At 37.1% G+C, this 17,497-nt stretch overlaps 1 protein-coding gene across 2 annotated transcripts in view; it reads right to left on the bottom strand.

Moving 5' to 3' along the window:
• Positions 1–514: 514 nt before the first annotated feature.
• The window catches only part of LOC113507223 (probable sodium/potassium/calcium exchanger CG1090), a 35,397-nt gene continuing 18,414 nt past the window's right edge, over positions 515–17,497 (bottom strand). The window contains exons 1-16 of one of the 2 annotated variants that reach the window (XM_026890094.1): positions 9,206–9,800; positions 7,741–7,927; positions 7,238–7,368; positions 6,260–6,364; positions 5,879–6,020; positions 5,642–5,752; positions 5,119–5,296; positions 4,436–4,582; positions 4,083–4,174; positions 3,706–3,815; positions 3,091–3,222; positions 2,888–2,969; positions 2,376–2,540; positions 1,786–1,888; positions 1,349–1,479; positions 515–848 (exon numbers count right to left, since the gene is read on the bottom strand). In XM_026890094.1, the coding sequence (XP_026745895.1) occupies positions 649–848; positions 1,349–1,479; positions 1,786–1,888; positions 2,376–2,540; positions 2,888–2,969; positions 3,091–3,222; positions 3,706–3,815; positions 4,083–4,174; positions 4,436–4,582; positions 5,119–5,296; positions 5,642–5,752; positions 5,879–6,020; positions 6,260–6,364; positions 7,238–7,368; positions 7,741–7,924 (2,013 nt within the window). In that variant the 5' untranslated portion in view covers positions 7,925–7,927; positions 9,206–9,800 and the 3' untranslated portion in view covers positions 515–648. Of the gene's footprint in view, positions 849–1,348; positions 1,480–1,785; positions 1,889–2,375; positions 2,541–2,887; positions 2,970–3,090; positions 3,223–3,705; positions 3,816–4,082; positions 4,175–4,435; positions 4,583–5,118; positions 5,297–5,641; positions 5,753–5,878; positions 6,021–6,259; positions 6,365–7,237; positions 7,369–7,740; positions 7,928–9,205; positions 9,801–17,497 lie in introns of those variants that run through there. The other variant, XM_026890093.1, reaches the window with a different exon arrangement.

The following is a 17,497-nucleotide window of genomic DNA, read 5'->3' as shown; positions in this document are numbered from 1 at the left end:
ACCAAGCAAGAAACTTTAAATTAACTACTCAATAGCTTAGTGACCTAGAATTACGATTCTAGCATTTCTATTGTGATTTAGTGAATAAATACGATTATATTGGACTGTTTTACTAGTCCTACACATTATGTAAATACTTTATAATGTACACTGAAGCTAACATCGATTGTTTATTAATCATAAGACAATAGCGATATTAAATTAGTAGTTTTGCGTAAATAAAGTCGTGCTATCATAGGCCGGCCATTTTAAGTTAACAAACCCGTTATTTTGAATTGTTGTAGATTTATTTAACTATAACTAATAAGTCGTTAGAAACTAAAACCTATTTATCACTCCAGTTTTAGCTATAGCTTATAATGTACATTGATTTTTTAATTAATAGAATATCTTCTGACTCGCAATTAATATCAAACTCGCCATAAGTCATCGTCATAGAGTTGTAAAATTAAACCTAATACATTTCACTTTAACAAATAAATACTGAAACTAATAATACTGTACATTTTAATTAATTACACAATCATTATTAACTAAATAGTTAAATTATATAAAACCTTCTTTGATTTGACATTCATGACAGTTACAATCATGGGTGCCAACAAAACGAAATTTGACGTCAAATCAAAAAGTTGTCAATGTAAAAAATTAATAGCTAGAGACACAGTCGGGGTGCGTGTAATATCCGAAAACGTTTAGTTCGTAGAGACTGGCGAGGGTGATGAATAAAATGTACCATACCATCAGTACGGCACCGAACTTGCGATCCAGTTTCCAGCCGTTTGCGTGAGTCGCGACAACCAGGAACACCACGGTGGAGAACAGCGAAAGGGTTGAGTAGATCAGACCTGTGCAATAATAACGTATTTAAGGAAATATCTACTAATATTTATACCAAACAGTCTAATATTTTCCGTCTAGAAAAGGTTATTCTTACTGAAATATAGAAGTGCATACAAAAGATATCTTTTTTTTTTAAGTTTTGAAAATGTTAACCGGTTCCATGGATAGTTTCTATAAGGCTCATTTCAGACCTCCGTGGTCGAGTGGCGTACGCACCGGTTTCAAGGTGTTGCTAGCTCTGAGGTCCCGGGTTCGATCCCCGGTCGCGTCAATGTAAAAATCACATTTTCTACATTGTCTCGGGTCTGGGTGTGGTACCTTCTTTGTATCTGAATTCCATAACACAAGTGCTTTGGCAACTTACTTTGGGTTCAGAGCAATGTATGTGATATTGTCCGCATTTATTATTATTATATTATTATTTATTATCCAATATATTTTTTTTAAAACAAGCGACAATGTCTAGTTTATTGTCTACATGCCTCATGTCAGTATAAAATGTTACCTTTATGATAAACGTTGACGTGGCTGCCGGGATGTATGATGGCGGTCTGGATGAACCACGGCAGGCCGAGGCACACCAGGATGTCGAAGACGTTGGAGCCGACCGCGTTAGATACAGCCATGTCTCCATAGCTAAAAAATATTAGTAAAAGTTAGTCTTGGAAGACGTGGGTGTAGCAAATTGAAACTGTTTGTCCAGAAGGTAACTTAACAAAAAACTCGCACTCAAATTTCGGCCCAAAGGAAATTATGTCCTACGCGGAGACCGAACCCGCGACACCTCGCGCAATGGTTTTGTCGCGTTGATCACAACCACTTGGCCATCCGTACAGTCTTCAAATATAAATAGGGTAAATAGTCTTTGCTTTTCTCGAAATAGGTGTAATAATATAAATTCAGAACCAGAAGTCAGATTAGTGTAAAAGTGTTGAAACTCACCCCTCCTTGATGACGGCGAGCGAGGAGAGTGCGTCAGGCACGGAGACTCCCGCAGCCACAAACGTGAGCCCCATCACAGTGTCCGGGATGCCGAGGGTGTAGCCTGCGGAGGACGAGGCAGCTCATGAGAACTACTATTCAAGAGGAAATTATATGTAGGTAGGTATTGCACGGTCAGGGTTTTATACTTGGTTGGTGATGTGCCAGTATATTTTTGCTTTTGTCTTGTTTTCTAATTTCTAACGCATTATGTCGCATATGTATATTTATTAAAGTGATGGATGAGATGCGAGTAAAATATTAATTATTTTTTTATATCTTGTCAATTATTTTGGTGTTAGTACCCTTCGATCGTGCTTGGATTGCAAAATAGGTAAGATTTTAAATCTAAGAGAAAAAACACCCCTGTGAAATTCCTCTATACCAATTTACGGTAGGTATAGAGGAATTTTTAAACATTAATTTCTTTTCATAAGAAAATTTAGAACATTCTTATTTCTTTTCACCGTTCAACAGCCCATTATTTTCAGTCAGTAAGTCAACTGCATCGAGACAGAAAACACTTCCCCCACTTCCCAATCTCCACTCACCAATGATGGTAATCATCCACACCATGAAGTAGGAGTAGAATGAGATCCAGAGCATGCTGATGATGAAGGTGACGGGGTACCAGCGGCCGCGGCAGTCGGGCATGGTGTAGCGGCACGACCAGTGGATGGGGAACACCAGGTACCACCAGGCCAGCTGGAAGTGGTCTGCAAGCGGAATTACACAATGTTACACAACGCCATCTAGTAACAAACTTGGCAAAGCTTGATTTATGAATACTATACAACTGATAAACATTCTTGTAAATTTATAATATCGATAAATTTCACCCAGACACAGAACAAACAATGGTGTTCACCATACAAACATTTGCCCCGGGATGGTTTGGATCCAATCTAATTTGTATTTGTTTGCTAGTTTTACAATGTTTACTCGGACTTTAGTTGACATTTCCTTTATAAGATGATTCACTATATTCTCTTTTAATGGATCAATTTTCTGATCTTCATCATTAACAAATTTCTTTTATGATTTGTCTGTGGCTAACACTTACTTGCTCCGATGGGCTTGACGAGAGGATCTACAGCCGTTTCAGGATTGTACTCCTTAGCTTTGTAATAAGCTGGAGCCGCGGGCTAAAAAAAAGAAAATAGAGAACATTTGATTTGGGATAGCGATAACGGCCTATAAAGAATGAACCTTATCGCAGGATATGTCTCACTTCGTCTTAATTCGGCCTTATGGTTCTTGTGTTACCTGTGCTGGTTGCTGTTGATCCGTCGGTTGCTGCTGCTGTTGCTGTTGTTGTTGCTGTTGCTGTTGTCCAGTCATCGCCTGTTGCTGGTGCTGGGTCTGTTGTGGGACAACAGGGGCGCCGTAGCTTTGGGTCTGGAGTACAAAGAAATAAGCAATTTTATTACTTTTATAAACATATCTATGGCAGGCCCAAAATTTATCTGTGTAAAAAATGGTCAGCTCAAAACATTGCAATAAAGGCAGACTGGGTTGAATAGTCACGTACCTCAAAACTTCTTAGGTGGAAATTCTGGTATTATCATGTCAGCCTGCAGGAATGAGCGATTACTCTGAACCTAAACATGAAGTCTGTAATCTGTTCCTATTTTATTTATTCATTTATGATTTAAAAATAAACGACTTCCGAACAATTTCATCTTATCCTTGCATCGCGAGGGTTTCTCAAACATTCAGATTCATTCTGATTCTGTTTCATTCACTCAAACATCATCAGTCAGATTCACAAGACACTTAGACTCAACACAAACGTTCGTGGATCACGGGGATTCACGGGGACAGACTCCAAATACCAGCCTAGCTTAAACTACTCTGCGTCTATTTGTGTCTATAGCTCACCGTGTCATCCCAGGCCCTGTTGGGGTCCCACTCCTGGTTGGGGTCCCACACCGGCGTCGGCTCGGCGTTGTATGCCGCGTTCACGTATGCTCCGTCAGGGTTGTATGTAGCTATGGAATAGTCAAGCTAATTTATAATATACCCACGTAAGGCTAACCAATAAAAATGGTGTTTTCAAGAAACTTGGTGTGTTTTTTAATATATATTTCAATCGTATATTTTTACATCGATTTGGCTTTTTTACAATGTTGTATTTCGTTTATTATTTAAAAGTAAGTTTTTAGACAGAAATATCTGTAGTTAAAACTAGCGTATATTAATACTTTGCCCGTTAAAGATTATAAATATTTCTTTATAATGTATTCAAGGTATCTTACGGGAGTCCTGTAGCGGCGTTTCCTTGGTCTGTCCCTCCATCTGAGCGTACGTGCTGTCTCCAGCGGCGGCGGCAGGCTGGCCTCCAGCGCTCCTACACACAGAAAGCAACAGCAATGCTATTTAAATAAGGCTTCATTTACATTAATCGTTTAGCCATAACATTTTATAATTGGCGCCCAACTTGGGACTTGGCAGTAATTTCAACAGTTTCCGCATTAGGCTAAATTTGCATCTCATTTTGTTTCGTTGTAACTGACCTAACTACATATAAAAAGACAAAACATTTCAAATGTATTACTTTTTCATAACTTGAAAAAAAACGTAATATTCAGTTAATAAGAATTGTCCTTACTTGTAGGTGACGAGTGCGGCTTGCTCCTCCCTGGTGGGCAGCTTGAAGGGCAGCGGGAGGCTCATGGCCCAGCGCTCCAGCGCCGTGTTGAACCGCAGCGCCACGCAGTACACCGCGTACATTATCAACATGAACAGAGCCTCGGGCCTGCAAACAATTATGCATGTTAAAGTATTTGTAGATATTTATAGTAACGATAGGAAGATTTAGGAAGAACTATATTTTTTTAATGCCCCACAATGCTCCAAAACCTAGTATCTAAGTCCATTTTTTGGAATGCAATAAACGTATTGATTATCTTTGAAATAAAAATACCAAAATCATTTAAGCCGATTTTTCAATGGCCAGATAACTTTAGAAAATATGTCAAACGGCCATATTTATTCCTCAGATAAAAGTTATCTAACGATTGAAAAATCGGGCCTTACTCAAATAACTCGCCTCATAATTCGAACACAATCATTTAAAAGTTGTTTTTGAAACGCAAATTGAAAATTCACTTTTGTATGTTTTTTTGAAACCTTTTCATTAGGTAAACGCGTAAGACAGATAATTTAGAGCCATGTATATTATATTATATTATATTATGTCATCCGACTACAAAAATTTAATATTTTACTCCACAAAAACTTATCAGACAACACAAGTATGTTCGTAATCTCAATCTTAAACAGACAACTCACCAAGACACGATGGAATTAGCGATGGTACACAGCATCACGAGGATGGAGATGGCGTAGAAGAAGCAGTCGCGGCAGAGAGGCCACCAGTTGAGGTGAGAGACGGTGCCGGCGCAGAGAGCGCAGACCGAGATCACGAACATTATGTTGAAGACGGCCGAACCGATCACACCGGACACACCTGGGAGAAGAAAACTTGATAGAGGACATTCAGTAAAATGTTAAATAGAAAACGTAATCTATAAGATAGTATGCAAAATTGGTTCTGGAAAATATAAGATGTTATTCGTTGAACCAAGAATCACCAAGAATTTTTTTGAGAACGCTGGAGGAGGATTTCCTTTTTGACTACTCTGAGAAGAAATGTTGAAACGAAATCAATCTAGACACTGAGAGTCAAAAAACATTTACGGATCACACAAATACTCGTCTAACGCGGGGATCGAACCAGTGACACGTTGCGTACAGTGGCTTTGACCTTATCACTCGGCTATCAATTCAGTCGATATGATTGAGCATGGTTTACCAATATCATCCTGAGCGCAGAAGACCCCAATAACCACTGTTGCCAGTTCAGGCGCAGAACTGCCGGCCGCCATGAATGTTGCACCGGCCACGTCAGGAGCTAACTTTAATTCTGGAAAAAGAGAGAATGGATTCAAAACACTAGCACATTCAAAGTGTCAAGAGTGATGACACCGCGCTGCTATCACCAAAACACTCCTTAATGTAGCTTTTGAAAAATAAATGTTTAGAATCTTACCTTCACAGATCCTATCGAGACTGGACACGAAGTACTCGTCGCACACAATAGCGAGACCGATGAACGTGAACACTGCGACCAGGATGTGGATGATCAGGCCGCCGTGCTTGCGAGCGTTCTGACCCATGAGGGGCTTGGGGAACTGGAAACAATGGGATTTGGATCTTAATCTAATGGAAGTAGAGATGATTTCGTTACATTATAGAAGTAGAGACTTTGATTTTTTTGTGGTAGATATTTTTGCCAGTGCAGTACTTTCAGTTTTTTAAGACAGTTGTTTCGTTTTCACATTGAAAGCACGTCAGTTTGCTCGTACTAATACTTAATTGATTTTTGAATTTAGCTGCAGTTCAAGACAGTAGTAAAATAGTGAAGATGTACCTGTTCTATGGCTGGTGGGGAACAGTTAACACGAAGAGGTTTTACGGTGGGATTGCTCTTCCATTCCTTTCTCTCCTCTTCGCGAATGGTGTCCGTTTCACTGTCCTGAAAATTACAATACCGTTTCCTTTTACAATTTGTTCTTTCCAAATTGAAATTCTCTTTGGGAAATGCTTAAAGGAAAAGCTTAACTTGACAATATAACATAAAATGTTAATTGGAATTGTTAGCTTCAAGTTTTAAGATACTATTGCCGGATAAATAGCAGTGAACAAAAAAAAGAAATGTCCCATTACTAGAAGAAAGACAAGAGAGAGTCGAGTTGTTTGAGCTGCAGTGACACGGTTTCAACAGTCAGGACAGTTCGGAATTAAAACAACCACAATCATTATATTGTTACTATAGAGAGGAAACAAGTAGCAATCGAACAAACTTTAAAACCGGCGCGTCAAAGAGGAATCCTGTTTAAATACTCAACAGGGAAAGGATAAAACTTAAATAAGATGTTTCCCTTAACGACGATCTTAAGAAGCTGTCGTAATATTGGTTTGTTTCGAAACTTTGATTTATATTTAACTTCCAAAGTCTTGAGAAGTATAATATTGGAATATTAATTGGAGGGCTTGTGAAGTACTAAATTATAAGTTTTGAAATTTGGATTTGGAGAAGTCACGAATATAATGTAATACGTAATGTCGGTCGTATGTTCCGCGTTTTGGTAAATGACTCTTGTTGGATAAGCAGTAAGTATAATTTTTCAAAACTTGTGAAACTCCATCTTAAAAATGTAGGTAATTTACGCTTTCGACTAACTATTTACTTTTGACAAGTATACGCATTTCGTCAGAAAAAGGAAATAAATAGATGGGAGTTTACGAATGATTAAAAACGTTTTTGTAGTCTTCACACCTTACTATATCTTGTTCACTTCAAACTAGTCACAGTCCCAATGACACAATACAAGTGATTGGCAAATACCTCAACATATCCGGCATCCTTCTGTCCCTTCTTATCCGGTTCGTCTTCATCCTCGAGTCCTTTAAGCCCTTTTTTGGAACCGGTTGGGGAACTCTCCTCCTCTTGCACCGTCGGCTGGGTTATCGGGATTTCTGGACCAAGAAAATTAGGAGTAAGAGATCAATGGATTAGAATGAAATCTTTTCTAATAGCCAATGAATTGGAACTATTTATTATAAAATAATAATACCAGAGTACGTGGGTCCCATTGCTGGGAACACGCCTTTTCCCGTATAAGGAAGGTTTTGTTCATATTTGGAATCCAGGTTTCCTCAATTAGGATAATTCCTTATTATTCCCATAATAGTGTCTTAAATTTGCATTATAGAACTTTGAAAAAGTCACATTGGTACTTTTCCTGCTTTGGCTTCGAAACTTATGCATACAATCCATGCATAAAACCGCAAGGCCACAACACTTTTAATTATTTTTCGACATCACTTCACTTCAATTATTAGACTTACCTGGAGTAGGAACCTCTTTCGACGTTTCAGTCCTGAAGGTAGGCTTCTCAATGGCCAGGTTTTCTTCCACCGGGCTGTCGTTAGGTTCGGACGCGTTCGAGGGGCTGTACACCGCTTGAAACACGGAGTACGCGATGAAAAATACGGAAACGGTCAGCCATCTGTGCCGGCGAGGTCGGCGCATCCTCTGGAAGGAAATACAAGGATTACAAAAGAAGATAAATCTGTCTGGTGCGCGATCCCGCGTCAGCTCATGATTCGGGGTTCCGGTTGGGCATGAAAAATTGTCAAGTGATCCCGATCAATATAAGTGGTAAACCGTTAGTAAAATGGTTGATAATAAGGAGAAATCTATGGGAGCCTACAAGGTTTACTAGATCGTACTGGATACAAAAGGAGAATTTATCACCGTTTAAGTCTATAAATAAGCTATTGTTAGGTAAATATCCCTGTCTAGTTGTAGTCTGCAAAGCTTACTGACTGCTGCAGTAAATAAGGAATTTCAATCTTGCTTTGTGAGGGTTTTACAAACACTCAAGTCTCACATGCTTAAAAAAGCCCCCAACTCAGAACAAGCGTTCGTGGATCACACAAATACTTGCGTGCTTTTGGCGTGATGTCGTTTACTACTCAGCTATCCATCAATATTAATACCAACTAATTATTAAAATTAAACTACGTAACAATCACCTAACTTATAATTTATGTGTACGGCAAGTTGAGTTTGGAATAATTTCCAGTCCAGTTTCTACGCTCGCCTTAGGCAATTAGCTGCAAACAGAGTTAGTTAGAAACTCCAGTAGCCCAATCAAAGTTACTTATTTTAGCCTGTTACAGTTCATTCATGTATTGCTAAACTGGCTAAAAAGTTTTAGCATAATACGTGCTATGTTTCAAAAATGTGTATGTGTGTTTCACTCATATATATGTACATATATCTAGTCGCTCATGGCTCTTCTCGCTAAGCTATCGTTTATTACTGAAAAGAGGTTTTTAGTCAAATAAAAAGTACCCTATATTACATCTAACACTTCCAAATATCTTGTACAAAGTTTTATGATGAAATTTAAAAAAAGTTTTTGCGTGCAACGTATCAAATAATATTCTCGTTCATTAGTAGGAAGAATGGAAGAAGTTTCTGTGAATTATTTTGTCTCCTATTTGTAATTTGTAAAATAGTTTATCTAGGCAAAATCGCAACTTGTGAAAGACAATGGAAAACGAAAGGCTGATTTAATTGACTGAGAAAATCTACTAGTGTTATTATAGTTATGAATTTTCGTCAGTAGTCTCCAACTTTCAAAGACTTGAGGGTACGGAAACGAGATAGCAATACATGACAACAAACGCAATAGATGGTATCAGGTCTTCAGGAGGAGGAGGTTTTCAGGAGTTGCAATAATGGGCATGAGAGGTGGGCTAGCAGGAATAAAAACGGCCTCCAGAACAATAAAACCTTACCTACCTCAAAAGACGAGACGTATTTTACATAGAAATAAAATGTCGATTTCCATTCACACAAAATAACTCACATATCGAATGTAAAATCATTCTATTTGTGATTATTTTAAGGAAATCTTTGGCTACACGTGTTATCGATATGACATTATTACTTTTAATGCCTCAATGAACGTGAATGGAATCGTCATTCAGCCGAAATAAAACCTTTTATTATACAATCGTTTTTATACGAGTAGGTTGTGATACCAAGGAGAATGTATACTTGGATTTGGAAGTTATAATAAAAAAAAGTGTAAAACTGTGATGGCTTAAACTAGAAATAGTTGTTCTTGAGGAAATGTTGTTTCTGAGGTTATTTCTCAAATGTTATTAAGTGGTCACTTCAATTTCTTAGATTGTTTTTTTCTTGTATTTGAGAGCTGCCGTGTTTATTTTGAGTTTGATCATTAAAACCTTTTGACGCCCTCATCTTCTTAATGTGCTAATATAATGGAAATAAGTACATAATGTATATGACTGACCTAAACTTATTAGAAAACGTTTTCAATTATTTGACATTAATCCTTCAAATAGACTCTCGGTTTTCTGTGACCTGTGAGTAAAACGCCCTACGGCAACTAATATACAATTAAAATCGCAATACATTGATATCTTTATACAAATAAACATCAAACCGTACAAAGTTATACAGCAATGTACAGTGCTCCGGGTATAAAATCAATAACTTTACGATATCAGAACATAAACTGAATCGTAATAAAGTTGAGTTTATCACGCGGCAAATTATCGCTGGATTTATTTTGTATTGATTTATTGAATAAAGGTATAACGTGGAATGTCTTTCTAAGGGGATTTTGTAAACGTGGTAGCAGACAGCCTTCTTCCCTTCGTTCGGTTATTAATACTTAGGTACTTCTAATACTTTTGAAATGATATTTTTTTGTTTTATTAATGAGAATTATTTAGAATTTGGTGCGCTGGTTATACCAAAAAACGATGTATTTAGAAACCTCAGTTACTGGATTTGAAGTTTCCAGTAGAGTTATAACCAAAATTAAAAACGAAAAAACTATGATCGCCACAAAAACATAATATGCCGCTTCATAAATGCTCTATCTGTGTAAAACAAACGGCTTAGCTAGCTCCATAGCACAGCACGCTGTCACTCTTTCAATCCAAATTAAAATTAAAGTAACGTTCATTAGGTTATCAATAATCGACAAATCATGCCTATATATAAAATCAATATATAAAATTTTTAAATTTCGTTCGAGTTCAATATTTATAATCAACTCAAAGTTCCCTGCGAGTGTCGAATTAAACCATGAGGAGAGTTGGTGACTAGAGATTGAAAATCTAAAACGTGAAGAAGACTGCCACGTGTAAAAAAGTCCTTTGTCATATATACATCGCTCAACCCAAATAAAAAAGACAACTTTTTATACAACCCAAATGAAACAAAATACATTTCGCGTTCGTTTTATTTTTGGCATAAAAATAAATGGAATACAAAGTGGAAATAACATTCCGGTTGGAATAATGGTCGCCAGTGTTGCCCGACATGAAAATTAATTTTAGTTAGCATTACAACACGACTTATCAAATAGGTTAAGCAGAAGTGTTTTATAATTTGTATTTTGATTTGTCGTTATAGTGGCAACATAAATACAAATTAAAAACTGTCTTGTCATCACGTTTTATACGATACAGCCTGGTGATAGACGGACGCACAGACAGGGTCTTAGTAATAGAGCAATGTATTATTTTTATTCACCCTTTGGTATGAAATATTATACCTGGCTACCCTGTTTTATTTTTTTAATTTTCTTTAACAATACCCTCACTATCACTCTAATTCAACGTAATGAAGACAAAGATTAACAAAGAATTTAAGACAAGTATAAAGTCTGTTCTACATTACAGAAGACGATATAACTTTTACGAAGTGTAAAAGGGAACGTAGAGCTGAATCAGCGTTTCCTTTGCTCAGCGATCAATCACTAACCTGTGACGTCAGCGAGAGGCTGACTGATAAGAGATTAAGGGCAAGAACACACCTTTTATATGCTACGAAGGTTTCTTCTGGTTTTAGTGAATGAGAAAAGAAAATTTGACGATTGCGTTTACATTGAAGATTGTTTTAAATATTTTTATTCTAAGTTGGTTTATTAGTACCAAAGTATAACTGTGATGAGGAGATGATTTGTTCATAGTTTAAGAATTGTTGTACATGATTCACAAAATTGAAAATTCCCTCATTAATTTTTTTAAGAAATCGATAACATTCAGTAATATGTTGTAATAGTTGTATGTGTGTTGTATGTAATAGTTTGTTATTCAAACGTGGAATTGCTAAACTTTTAATGAAATGTGAAGCAGGTGAATTATTTTAGAATTAGTTTGTTGTTTTGTTCACACAACAATTTATATCAGCGAGGTTTAAATTTGGTTTGGTATTTGTTTAAAATATTTACTTTAAAATAAATGGGTAATTCTATTTTGTGTTTGAGTGTTTGGGTGACTTGAATGTTTGTCAAATCCCTCGCGATTTAAGGATTAAGTTTCTTACTGCGGGCGACATTTTTCTTTCAAATAAAACAAATAATTGTAATAATTCTATATTTAGTATCCGGCCCCATATAGTACCAGTTCGGTTATGTTCAAGGTTGGGTTCTTTCAAGGCCGTTGAGCATTATTGGATCTGACGGACCGATCTTGATAACATTCTGGGTATAACAGGGTACAGTGATGGACCGAACCCTTCGGGGGGTCTGAAAAGAAGGAGGGATGAGACCATCTTTTCCTTGGTTTAATTTTATAACATAAACTCTCAAACTTCAAGTCAATGTTCCAATAAATGCCAGGTTTGCAGTGTGTCAAATCGACGTTGCTAAAACAGAGGCAAAGCTCCAACTTTTGTCAAGTGTACTACGAATGTCAAGACGAGATTGCTACGAAAGCTAAGCTGCTACGAACGTCAAGTCTATGTTTCTAAAAACAAAAAGCGTGTCTTGAAGGTCAAATCAACATTGCTACGAAAATCGTGAGCGCTACGAACATTTAGTCGTCGTTACTATAAAGTCAACTGAAGAATGCTGCGAATTACAAGTGCATACGAACAAAGTCAAGATTGCTACGATGGAAAAATGTGCTACGAACAACCAGTCAACATTACTACCTTACATTGCGCGCTCAAATCAACTTTATTACGATTTATCAAATGGAGAAAATTCTATTTGCAGTGAATGTTGCATTTGCTACCATGCCGATAGCATCAGATCACGTGACATCAAACCACATATTACCCGTTCTATGTAACATATAGGGTCCGTCCGTCCGTCCGTCTTGTAGTTTTATTAATTATTAATATTATTATACATAAATACGTATTTTTTAATTTGTCCTGCATACATAAATTGACCAACTGACCATGACAGTGAATGAAACTTACGCATGACGTCACGGTTGTGTATACATTTTACGAAATCGTTACGTCACAAGGCTGTCCTTAAAAGCATTTTATCTTTGTCAATTTTAGTTTTTTAGGAAAAATACGTATCTAATATTTTTACTTTACTGGGGAATACATAGATTTTTTCCTTTTATAACCAGTCGTCATTCCTATAATTCCAGAAACTCATGCGTACCCCTTTCTGGTCCCCATCAGCCACATTGGAAAACAATACTCCTTCATACAACATTTTCGTCTGTGAGTGAACGCGTACATTAATTAAGGAATATCCTTTTGTCTTCAAATTCTAATTAAATATGGTTTGTTCAAGAAATTACTATCTTTTGTTCTTGATAGAATTGAATAAAATAATGGACGCTCAAGCGATTTATTACGTGCAGCGATGCCCCGCAGCTTCACCAGCGCAGTTCTCTTTCCTTAGGGAATACTGAGATAGAATAATACATGTTACAGAAAAAAACCTATGTAACTAAAAGGCTACATTGCATTGGTGCAGGAACTACTGAATGAAAAATAATTTACTCATTGTTGGATTTAGTTAGTCAAAAGTGATGTGAATTTTGTTGCGCCGTTATTCTCCATAGCCAGATCATTTAGGAAGCGGTGCAGGGTGGGCGACACGAGGCGCTCTCCATTTGTTATTTTTTGACGTTGAAAAAGTGCTAGTAGCCTAGCGCCGTAGTCTAGCTTAAAGTAATGGATTTTGATTTTATTTTGTTTCTTTTACCCGGTACTGGTTTATTTCGTTTTTTGAGTAGAAGGTGGCAGATATTCTGCGAAGTGGAGCGAGTGGTTAAGGTCATCACACCGAACACACTGAGTGCGGTGTGCTTCGAATTCAATCTTCGCGTAGTACAAGCATTTGTGTGATCCACGAATGCTTGTCGCTTTTGTGAAACCCCCGCGACATAACTTTTCAAATTCCAAACTCCTTAATGCGGGAGTAGTTTTTTTTAAGTGAAATATTGATTTTCCCCTTTCGAACCTTTTGCCTAATACCAACATTACTTGGTCCTTCTCCGTTCGCTCGTTGCTTTTCAAAGGGAATACCGAATCAGTCGTCGGTCCTAAATCACCTTCGCTAAGCAGTTTACCATAATTTGTCCTCACGTAACAGGCTGTCCTCTGTGGATTTGACGGGTAAGGGACGGTGGGATTAACACAGCAATATTTATACTGACCATAGTATATGTGATGTTTAGGATATAAATATGAAAACTTGTTAGAAATGATTTCTATTACTGGACTTACTTTTAGCTAGGTTTTCGGGGAAGTTGATTTCTGCTAGAAAAGCTAAAATGAACTTACTTACTTCACCAACCACAACTTTCGAAAGGCTCTACCGATTTTTATCAAAGTTTGTAAATGCCAAAGAACACTCGCACATAATTCTTAAATATTAAGCAAACTAAATTGAAATCGCTCGATCCGTTCAGGAGCTATGATGCCACAGACGGTCACAATCACGTCAATAATACCCCTCTTTTGCGTTGGGGGTTAAAAAAAACGCCTTTAAGTGCACTACTATAGGAAGAAACAGAAACACCCCGATGCCAAAAATATAGCTACAATATGCCTACATATTCCACAGGTCAGAGGTAATCCACAAAAAATACAAGTAATAAATAAGGTTGTATACGCCTTCAGACTTTTTGTGATATTTAAAGATCTAAAGAAATTCTTAGAACGGCCACAGTTCAAGTCTTGTGGGATTTGAGTATCGAGTGCGGGCGTAAAGGCTTTGACGGATGCCGAAATTATGTATGTAGGTATGTGACAGGTTGTAGGGAGACAAGAGATCCTCAAATATCGATTGATTGAATTATAACAGAGATGAATGATGATTTATGATTTTAGGTCAATTGAACGCGTGGGCTGGTTCTGAGTGGTCCAGGATAGAGAATTGTGAAAGAATTTGGGGATGGCCTTTGCCCAGTCGTGGGATATAGTGGATAAAGTGGAGTCCAATGCTGATTATAAAAATAGTTTAATTACAAAATTTATAAACGCAAAATCAAAAGTTATTATTTCAAATAGCCCGATTTCAAGGACTTTTAAAACTTCAGTAATGGTCAGGTGTACGGTTCCAAAATATCATTCTATTGGAGAAGAACCAGCAAGCAACATAGGAGTGACTTATGGAGTTTCATGAAAGCATAGCTTTAAATAGCTATAACTAACTTCAGTCAGATTGGAAACGCCAAGCCCTAGACATAACAAAAAGCATTTCCTTACATTCAACCGATATACATTATCCTTAACATTTGCAAAATATTTACTTGTTTTAAATCATAGATGTCCAAATTCCCAAAGTCCACATTCATTTTGCCAGCCCTGGTACTAATGGCGGAGTCGTAACACTTTAAGTGCCAGTCGTCACGCGCCTCAAGATTGAGCATGTTATCTCCAAGTACATACATCTCGACGGCGCGAGGGACAGATTAAGCTTATTGCGGGCTTGTTACACTCCAGGACAAAGTAAGGGGAACACGTATTGGTAAACGATTTAAGTATTAAAATCATTAGATTTCTCCATGTTCTGTGGTTGGAAGTGTTTATGTTACTGTAGTCATCATCATCGGCCTAGCCTTTTCCCAACTATGTTGGGGTCGGCTACCAGTCTAACCGGTTTCTGCTGAGTACCAGTGTTTTACAAGGAGAGACTGCCTATTTGATCTCCTTAACCCAGTTACCTGGGCAACACGATACCCCTTGGTTAGACTGGTTGTCAGACTTTTCAAGCTTCTGAATACCTGTAACGTCTGTCAAAGATGTGGGAATAACAGCCGGGACCCACAATTTAACGTGCCTTCCGAAACACGGAGGAACCCGCTATGGCACAGATGGTCACCCATCTACGGACCAACCGCGTCAAGCATAGCTTAGCCTGTGAGCGTTTCACTTATGCGGTTATAGCTTAGCTCTTCTTTATGTTACTGTAGTGTTAATCTCATTTTTTTTTAAAGTCCATTAAAACTTCGCCAAGTAAAATTTCAATGAAAATGTACTTGAGTAACTGTGTTTGTACTGCGAATTAATTTTAATGTATTCAACCGCCAGAAAATAAAATAAATAATAAATGCGGACAACATCACATACATTGTTCTGAACCCAAAGTAAGTTGCTAAAGCACTTGTGTTATGGAATTCAGATACAACAAAGGTACCACTTACACCCAGACCCGAGACAATGTAGAAATGTGATTTTTTACATTGACCCGACCGGGGATCGAACCCGGGACCTCAGAGCTAGCGACACCTTGAAACCGGTGCGTACGCCACTCGACCACGGAGGTCGACAGAATTAATTTTCATCTATTCAACTGCTAGAAAAGTGATAACACTTTAGATTTACTTTATTATTTCCAGAAAAAGAGTTAATTACTTGTGTTAGTATTAAAAAAGAAAAGAAAAATTAGGTATATCTAATATTTTACAAAAATACAAATAATAATCAAATTAAAAAAAAATCTTCATAAACACGCGGGCAAACTCGCGCGCACAGCTGGTTACTAATATAAATATGTTGTGCGATGCGCTGTGTCTGTCTGTCTATATGTCTATGAATATTTGAGCTAAATACATTTGATATAACATATCTCAAGTTACTCGTAGCTCACCAGGCGAGAATCTCCTTGGCCTTACTTTGTAGGTTACCTTAAGTTAACGTAACTTGAGACACAAAATCACGCTCCAATTGCACGAGTGTCGGTGGAGGAATGTCTGACATCCGCACAAAGTGTACAAGATCTTAGGAAGGGTATACACTGTGTGTGATTCAGATTTAGTCAGTAAGTATCTGATACTACCTGTTTTGGTAAGTCAGATATATGATATGGACATTATGGTATACACTATTGAAGGCTGGGTATACATGGTTACACATTTGTGTTTTGTCAAGCATTTTCATGTACTGTAATATTCGTTAGAGCGTTCGGCCGTGTGTTTGGCGTAATGCTCACAGCCGGTGTAACGTTTACTTGCAAAGTTTCGCTATTTTTGGTAAAATATCTGACGTCGGTCGAGAAAAATTTGGTTGGAGTATTTGTTTCATAAGGCTTCTGTCTATTATCTATATCTATATTATCTATACTAATATATAAAGCTGAAGAGTTTGTTTGTTTGAACGCGCTAATCTCAGGAACTACGGGAACAATTGAAAAAAATTGAATTTTGTTGAATAATTGTCGTTTTAGGCTATATACCATCACGCTGCCACTAATAGGAGCGAAAATACAATGGAAAATGTGGAAAACGCAGCAGGTATTTAATCATAACTTACCGTAAAACGGGGTGTATAGAGGGTTTTTTGGGGTGGATAGAAACAGAGTTTTTATTAAAATTTGGACGTTTAACTAGAAAAAACATAAAGATTATACGCAAACTCACAAGTATTTCATAAAGTAACTGTGTCTAAGCATTTTAATGTAAGAAAATATTCATGTAACCCCCTAAAAAACACTATTCTCTATTCACCCCTTGAAACTCTATTCACCCCGTTTTACCGTATATCTTCTAACCACGCGGACGAAGTCGAGGTCATCAGCTAGTAATAGATAATAATGGTGGATAGCTCATCGGATTTTATATTAAAATTCTCTACAATTTGCATCTTGATCCTAATTTAAAAACCGGATTTCTTTCCTTAAAGTTATGCTGTGAATTAAAAGAGAAAAATTGACTTTTTTTTTGATGTTGTTGTATGTAAGTAATAATTACATAATAAAGAGAATCTAAAAAATGAATATCATTACAATTTACAAAATCTATCATAACTTAAACACATTACATCTACATTATCAGCAAACGGTTATTCCGCATGATC

This window comes from Trichoplusia ni, unplaced genomic scaffold (genome assembly GCF_003590095.1).
Source record: "Trichoplusia ni isolate ovarian cell line Hi5 unplaced genomic scaffold, tn1 tig00001093, whole genome shotgun sequence".
NCBI classification, from domain to species: domain Eukaryota; kingdom Metazoa; phylum Arthropoda; class Insecta; order Lepidoptera; family Noctuidae; genus Trichoplusia; species Trichoplusia ni.
This window is presented reverse-complemented; position numbering and strand designations above follow the sequence as displayed.